This window comes from Palaemon carinicauda, chromosome 11 (assembly GCF_036898095.1).
Source record: "Palaemon carinicauda isolate YSFRI2023 chromosome 11, ASM3689809v2, whole genome shotgun sequence".
Classification (NCBI taxonomy): Eukaryota; Metazoa; Arthropoda; class Malacostraca; order Decapoda; family Palaemonidae; genus Palaemon; species Palaemon carinicauda.
In genome coordinates this window covers 50,695,632-50,704,361 of record NC_090735.1, presented here as the reverse complement: position 1 = coordinate 50,704,361, position 8,730 = coordinate 50,695,632, and the positions used below count along the sequence as shown (strand labels likewise).

Here is an 8,730-nt window from a genome sequence, read left to right as displayed (position 1 = left end):
TAAACGTAATCTTGGATAAATCTAAAGGAGCTGTTATAGTAACAAAGAAAATTAATATAAAGAATTAAAAAAATAAATAAATAAACAAGATAGAACACCTGTAAAAATATTCGGCCAAACACCACATCCCACCGAATAACTTGAAATGAACCGGTCGTGTGAGAATCCTCATATTCCTTCTTTATCATTTCAGTTTGGAAGCATAACTACCGATCCTATAATTATGATGAGTTCACATTTCCATGAGAAAAGGCGCCGGTGGAAATAGCTTCAATTACCTTCCGTAAATCAGTCTGTCATCATTACCAGCCCTTCATATGTTAATGAGATCAGATCTCAATTTCACTCTGAGGATAATATTACCGAATAAAGTCTAGACACAGGATCGTGCGTCCTCCATATTTGTAGAAAATTTCTTTCATGTGCTGTAAGACAGAAGCAGATTCGTGGAGAGAGAGAGAGAGAGAGAGAGAGAGAGAGAGAGAGAGAGAGAGAGAGAGAGAGAGAGAGAGAGAGGGGGGGGGAGGGATTTACTTATGCCTCCTTGTTAAGACAGTGGTAACGTGTTCGCCAAGTATTCACATGGCAGCAGATCGATCCCAGCCCAAAACCTTGAGTTCGAGCTGTTTACTGGGGAAGATATTGCTGTGGTTGGACTGTTGTTTTGGTGATCATCTGTTGAAAAAAAAAAGTGAAACTTTTTTTCACTTTGTTCTTTTTAACTTTTAACCTTTGAGTGTAGTATCCACCCTTTATGGTCCTTGATTTTCTACTTTGCTTGTTTCAAAATTCTAAGTTTCTTTTTTGTTTTGGGAAAAGTTTAAATTTTTTATAATGGTTAATTTGTGTTCTTGCTTTGGAGACACGTTCAGTTTCAGTATGTTATGTTTTAAATTTGTGAAAGCATCAATAGTTTGCAACTATAAAATTCCTCCTTTAAAATGATAATTTAATACTAGAGTTTTGAGACTGAACGAAAACCTTTACTTCACCTCAAAAGTTTACTTCTAGTCCCAGCGTTTGGAGACGGCAGTGCATTTTCACTCAGCAGCTTGAAGGACGTGTCAACTCTTCATTAATATTTTTCACAAATCCAGCGTTAATTTTAATATGGAGCATTAAGTGACTAGTGTGACCGTTGGTCGAGGATGATCCTGCTTGGAAGTGCGAGCACTTGAATTACTTCTTGAGGCTACTATACCATGGAGCTGCAATTGACCTAGAGAGGCTTGCTTAGAGTGGAGGTAAGTTGCAAACCACATTGATGCTTGTGCCTTGTAATTTCACTCGAGTTACTCATTCACTTTGAATGAATTGTCTCCTTAACCTGAACCATAATAAATCATTCAAAGGACCAACCATATTGTTTTCATTTAAAATTTAGAACTTATTGCCGGTTTAACTACTAATATTTGTGAAGTGCCTAGTTTTATTCTGCTCGTTCGAGTTCATATTTGCTTCATGCATTTATTATATTAACTGGCAGTTATATAATTTTGTTGATATATTTACGTATATTTGCTCTCTATTAATAGAGCGTATTTATGACATGTTTATAGATCCTGAGGACTTTTCTGGTATTGGGGGTTATTAGTGAGGTCGCATCATCGGTCTTCATATAAGGACGGATACCTCTCTTAAATACCAAGAAGCAATAAGACCATCTACGATCCTGAGCCATTTTCCTTAATACATATTTCAGTGATAGTTCTGTTTATGTAAATAAATATTTGAATTTGCTCTTGATTATAATTTATTGCCATTGATAATTTTTTAAACCTCCAGTATTTTGAAAATGGCGCCTAACGTGGGGCAGGTTAAAAGTCTTTTGCTTCATGGTGTTCTTCCTCGTCGGGTTCAATCTTTTGGTCGCGGTCACACATTTTTTGCTTCGTGAATATTTTACTTAGTCTATTATTTTGCTGTGTTGGTCATATTTTTTGTTAATATTTGCGAATTTGCATAGGTTATATTTCCTTCGATAACGCTTTGCTTAATTTCTGAATTTGCTAATTGGTTTATTCCATTATATATTGCACATTTCTACTTTTTAAGTTTTAGCTGAATTTACATGCAATATGGAGAAGTTGAAGGCTCTTAAGATTTCACGTGGTCATTGTCGAACACAGGTGACCAAAAAGTGTGACAGTGTAAGGCTTAAATATGGTACTCTCACTGAGCAAGAAAGGATTAGTTTTGTATTATCCCTTCAAAATTTAAAAACAAAGTTAGATAGTTTGGACTCTCAGATAGTCGATATGCTTTTCAGTGAAAAAAGGATGAATCTGATATCAAAGAAGAACTCGATTGTTGTGCTATCTATACGGATAATATTTTATCATCATTAGCTATGCTCGAGAAAGTCACAGCAGAAATTCCCGTGCCTAGTAACCCTTCTCCTAATATTAAATACCCATGTTTGCCTCTTCCTGTATATAATCATTCTGAGGGGGAAAGCATAGAAAATTTTTTTAAGGATTTTGAGAAGGCTATGGAGACTATGAAAGTAGACTCTTATCTTATGAAAGTAGACTCTTATCTTAAATTTATTTATCTCCAAAATCAACTAGGTAAACAGCCATTAGCTCTTGTGAAATCTTTATCTTCCACTGAACAGAATTATGAGGAAGCCAAAGCCTTGTTACAAAAAGCTTTTGGTTCTGAATTAGGTCAGAAATTTTAAACTATGCTTGCCCTTTCAGGATTAAAATTAACGTATGACTCTGACCCATATGCCTTTATTGGTAAGATGAGAAGCATTAAAAACTCGTTTGCTGCACTTTCCATAACCATTGATGATGTCTTGCAATATTTCTTTTGGGATGCTATGAATGATGGTCTTAAATTACAATTAACTCAAATTACAAATAAAAACAAACCTTTGCTTAAGGATATTGAGGATAATATTTTTGAGGCCACAGAGAAAAATTTATTAGAAAATTATGTTTTGAATTCTGTTACACGCAGTGATGATGGGAGACTAGTGCTTCCTATCTTGTGGAATAAGAAAGTGTCCCATCTTCTCGGTAAAAATCAAACTCTTTCAAAGTTGGTTCTAAAGTCTAATTTTAAGAGATATCACAAAGATGGTAAGTCTCTTGGAATGATAGACGAGGTTTTCAGAGAACAAGAGAGTCTAGGTATAATAGAAAGGGTAGATAACTTATCTCAATTCCTGGAGGAGCACCCTAGTTTTTCCTTTTTGCCACACATGCCCGTATTCAGGTTCGAAAATTAGAGTAGCAAATGTAGAAATGTTTTTCTTTCTAATATTTGTGAAAATGATCCCTCAAAGCCTTTAACAGTCAGCCACAATCAGGCAATGTTAGCGGGCCATTGCCTTAATAAGAAAGTATCTACTTCTATACTGCATTTGAGATTTGATAGCAATGTCCTGTGCTTTGACTTGAAAAAAAGCCTTCTTGCAAATTGTGCTGCCTGAATCTGATCAGCAAAAGCTTTTGTTTTATTGGTACCAAAATGTTGCCAAGAATGATTTTTCATTGATAGTGTACAAACATGTTCGGCTTCCTTTTGGTCTTAGACCTAGTCCTGCTTTACTGCTTTTAGCTTTATATTATATTCTCATGATTGATATAAAGAATGATTCGCTACAAATTAGGAATTTGAAGAGAAATATTTATGATTTATGTTATATGGATAATTGCGCGATTTTATTCAATGACCTGTCAAATTGAAATGGGCCTTCGATAATTTGAAGCAGATTTTTTATCCTTATGGATTTGAAGTACAACAGTTTATTACAAATTGTAAATCTTTGCAGAGTTCCATTGATGGAGAAATTGGTGAGAAGTCGACCCCTGTGACCAAGCTTTTTGGATTGCTTTGGAATACAGACTCTGATTCTTTGTCCACCCAGAAATTAGTTTTGGATAAGAATGCTTCATCTAAAAGGCAGATTTTGAGTTCAATTGCATCAAATTTTGATATCTTTAATTTTTGTGGACCTTTACTAAATAGAGCTAGAATATTCATGCATTCTTTGCAGTGCAATAAAGAAATTGGTTGGGACAATAGGCTATCTGAGGATCTGCTAAGAGAATGGAATAATATTGCTAAGCAGCTAAATTCTTCTCCAACGATTTCAGTTAACAGATTTGTTGGTAGGAGAGATGATATGTATAATTTGATTGCATATACAGACAGTTCTAGAAGCATTTACGGCTGTGTTGTGTTCTTATATAATTTGAGAACTAAAAAAACAAACTTTGTCATGGCTAAGAACAGATTTGTTAACAAACAATTAGAATCTAAATCCATACCTTCTCTTGAATTTCAGGCAGTTTCTTCAGGGACTGAAGTATTACATGATATTAGAAGAGAGTTAAGTGGTTCTAATTGTGTTGAGCCTATTAACATAGTAGGGATGGATCTATACACAGATAGTCTAGTTTGCTTACATTGGTTATCAGCACATGTTACAAAGTTTGATAAATTGCGTAATTTGAGCATCTTTGTGAAAAATAGATTATAGTATCTGCAGAATGTGTGAAGAATTTCCTATTAAGTTTAAATTCTGTGCAGGCTCCAAATTCTGTGCAGGCTCCAAAAACCCAGCTGATGCAATCACCCGACCTCTCTCCTATAAGCAATTAATGAATTCTAATTTTTTCAGTGGTACTGTTGCTGAAGCAGATATTGATGTTTTCGCAAGTGATATGATGGAAGTCACCATTCCTAATACATTGCTCAGAGAGGAAGGTATAAGCTCTTCTCTTGAAAGTAGTAATGTTCATGTTGCTACCGAGTCTGTGGTTCGAGAGGATATAAACCATTTGGTTTCTATGGATTCCTTTTCAGGCTTCAAGAGTATAGTTTCAGTTCATAGGTATGTGATAAGGTTTATTAATAACCTGAAAATTGCAGTAAAGATGAGGGACCCAAGTAAATATTCACATTTTAATTGTCTTACTGATGAAGAAACTGTCAGAAGCTTATAACTTTGTAATCTACAGAGACCAGCAGATTCACTTTCCGGAAGTTTTTAAATATTTTGCACGGTCTTCTAATGCAGTTAGAGAGATCCCTAATATAATCAGCCAACTTAATATTTATCCAGATCACAATGGTATATTGCGTGTTAGAAGTAAGACTGCACGCTGGAAGGACAGAGATAAATTTATGTTCTCGCCTATCCTTTTGTCAAAGGATAGCGCCCTGACCAAGAAATTAATCTTGGAAATGCATAAAATGACAAACCATGCTGGCGTCTACTCATTGTTAACCGAAGTTCGGAAAACTTTTTGGGTTTCACATTTCTTTTCAACTGTAAAGAAGATTTTGAAAGAATGTATAAACTGCAGAAGATTTCACAGACATGCAGTCAAATTGAATCAAAGTCCATACAGAGATTTTAGGATGAAACCTCCCAATATTCCCTTCAGGTCTATTTTCCTGGACTATCTTGGCCCGTATTATATTAAGTACCAAGGGGTTAAAACAAAAATTTGGTTGCTTTGTATAACGTGTTTGTGGTCTCGAGCTATAAATTTAAAATTATGCTTTGACATGACTGTACCCACATTCTTGAGAGCACTTCAGTTACATATATGGGAGTATGGTACTCCACAATTGTGCTTTTCAGATATGGGATCTCAAATTGTTGCAGGTACTAATTTAATTTCTGATTTTTTAAGGGACCCAGATACTGTGCAATATCTACAGGAACATGGAATGAGGGCTGTAGAATTTGAGCAATACTACAAAGGCTGTAACCAACTTGGATCACTTGTGGAAAGTTGTGTTAAATTAGTTAAAAGACTTCTATATGGTTCAGTTCGAAATACTGTATTGAATTCTCTTGATTTTGAGTTTCTTATAGCAGAGACTGTACATTTAGTTAATCGCAGGCCAATTGCTTTTCATGAGTCTTTAAGAGATAATAATCCAAATGAAGTCATTCCTGCTGCAATAACTCCTGAAATTTTGCTAAAGGGCTATGAATTGGTCTCTTTGAGCATCATTCCTAATTTGCAACCTCTTCCAGATTCCGACCCTTCATGGACTCCTTCCAAGGATCCAATAGAGCATATTAAGGACAGTTATAGTAAATTGCGCAAGTCTCGTTCATGTTTAAAAGACATTTATAACTCTGAATTCCTTGCAAAACTTGTGCATCAAGCCACTAATGTGGGTTCTAGATACAAGCCAGTATCGCACAAGAATTTGCAAGTTGGCGATATAGTTTTACTAAAAGATGTTCATTTGAAACCTGCAAATTATCCTATGGGAATCTTTAAAAGCGTTCAGATGAACTCAATTGGTGAAACCACTGGTGCAACAGTAATGAAGGGAAACAAAGAAAGAGTAAATAGACACTCTTCATCATTAATTCCTCTACTGAGTATTAATGAATATTCTCATTCTAAAGTAGTGCAGAGGCAAGAGGATGAGCATTCCAATGAGGATCTTGCATTAAAGAGGCCTAAAAGATTGGCTGCTTTGAAAGGCGTACGAAAAACGAAAAATCTTTATCTTCATGGAGATGCTTAATATTCATTACTTGTACCTTGTAAATAATTCTTGTATATATTTAATTGTATGGGACATATTTAATTGTATGGGACATATTTAATTGTATGGGACATGAGGTTTTTTCTACTACTGATAAATAAAAATTCAATTTCTTCTTTCACTAAAACAGTTGAAATTGAATGTCTTTGCTGGGAGTGTTGAAAAAAAAAGTGAAACTTTTTTTCACTTTGTTCTTTTTAACTTTTAACCTTTGAGTGTAGTATCCACCCTTTATGGTCCTTGATTTTCTACTTTGCTTGTTTCAAAATTCTAAGTTTCTTTTTTGTTTTGGGAAAAGTTTAAATTTTTTATAATGGTTAATTTGTGTTCTTGCTTTGGAGACACGTTCAGTTTCAGTATGTTATGTTTTAAATTTGTGAAAGCATCAATAGTTTGCAACTATAAAATTCCTCCTTTAAAATGATAATTTAATACTAGAGTTTTGAGACTGAACGAAAACCTTTACTTCACCTCAAAAGTTTACTTCTAGTCCCAGCGTTTGGAGACGGCAGTGCATTTTCACTCAGCAGCTTGAAGGACGTGTCAACTCTTCATTAATATTTTTCACAAATCCAGCGTTAATTTTAATATGGAGCATTAAGTGACTAGTGTGACCGTTGGTCGAGGATGATCCTGCTTGGAAGTGCGAGCACTTGAATTACTTCTTGAGGCTACTATACCATGGAGCTGCAATTGACCTAGAGAGGCTTGCTTAGAGTGGAGGTAAGTTGCAAACCACATTGATGCTTGTGCCTTGTAATTTCACTCGAGTTACTCATTCACTTTGAATGAATTGTCTCCTTAACCTGAACCATAAAAAATCATCCAAAGGACCAACCATATTGTTTTCATTTAAAATTTAGAACTTATTGCCGGTTTAACTACTTATATTTGTGAAGTGTCTAGTTTTATTCTGCTCGTTCGAGTTCATATTTGCTTCATGCATTTATTATATTAACTGGCAGTTAGATAATTTTGTTGATATATTTACGTATATTTGCTCTCTATTAATAGAGCGTATTTATGACATATTTATAGATCCTGAGGACTTTTCTGGTAGTGGGGGTTATTAGTGAGGTCGCATCATCGGTCTTCATATAAGGACGGATACCTCTTAAATACCAAGAAGCAATAAGACCATCTACGATCCTGAGCCATTTTCCTTAATACATATTTCAGTGATAGTTCTGTTTATGTAAATAAATATTTGAATTTGCTCTTGATTATAATTTATTGCCATTGATAATTTTTTAAACCTCCAGTATTTTGAAAATCATCTATTCTGATAATAACAGAACTGAAACCAGTCACCTTAACCTTATTACAAGACTAACGGAGTTCTTTTCATCCTTTCAAAACAAATCGTTGAGGTGGCTTGAGTGCTGATCATATGCGTATATGGTCAGGCCCTTTAGTACATTGTCCGGTCCTTTGCTTCTGCCATTCATAAGCGACATTCAAACCTTTGCAACTATTAAAGGAAGAGATTGAATATTCGCTATATATTCAACATTATCTAAATAACATTTCCTTATAATAAATGTTTTTCATGTTCACCACTTTCTGATTTTTTCTTCAGGAACTTTTCTAGTCTTAAAAACGATAAAATGGATTAAAAATGGAACCTTAATATTTAAATGATTACAGAATTTAAGGTCGTTTTCCCCATTCTCTTTCGGAGGCTGATAATCGAGAACAATAGTTTGCTGTGAAGACCATCTTTTTAAGTCACTTGGATCATGGTTGGGTCTGAACGAAACCATAAGAATAATAAAAAATAATAATGATAATATGGATACGGATAAGGATAGGGAAGTGGGGAATATGGGGAAAGGAAGAGTATCCCTGGATAGAATCCAGTTTATAGCCCGAAGGCAGGTACTCGGGATGGAAAAGAATAAGGAAAAAGGGAGAAAGGGAAGTACAGGAGAAGAATAAAAGAGGGGCAGACCTTCATGCGATGTTAAATAGTATTAGAAGCAGTTTGAGAAAAGAAAAGAGAAGCAGGGAGAGGAAAGGTTTCTTGGTTCTATGTCTAGCCCTTGCTACAGGAGTCTGCTCCTCTGACACCTATTTGATGGTTAAAAAAGGTATGATTGTAGGAAAGTTATGATGCTTTAATGAAATATCAACTTAACTGTTAAAAAGATACTTAATGATTTTTTTTTAATCAGATGCTATATATCTGGGCCTGGG

The 8,730-nt window shown here is 34.8% G+C and overlaps 1 protein-coding gene and 1 long non-coding RNA gene across 2 annotated transcripts; both read left to right on the top strand.

Annotated features, from left to right (window-relative positions):
• The first annotated feature begins 843 nt into the window (after positions 1-843).
• LOC137649685 (uncharacterized) lies at positions 844-1,740 on the top strand. The gene is made up of 2 exons (XR_011045820.1): positions 844-1,244; positions 1,560-1,740. It is a non-coding gene; the product is annotated as an uncharacterized lncRNA (long non-coding RNA).
• A 1,704-nt stretch (positions 1,741-3,444) lies between these two features.
• On the top strand, positions 3,445-7,686 carry LOC137649684 (uncharacterized). The gene is made up of 2 exons (XM_068382655.1): positions 3,445-7,257; positions 7,573-7,686. Exon 1 carries the CDS (start codon positions 4,936-4,938, stop codon positions 6,511-6,513), a length of 1,578 nt encoding a protein of 525 aa, XP_068238756.1. The 5' UTR covers positions 3,445-4,935; the 3' UTR covers positions 6,514-7,257; positions 7,573-7,686.
• The last annotated feature ends 1,044 nt before the right edge of the window (positions 7,687-8,730 follow it).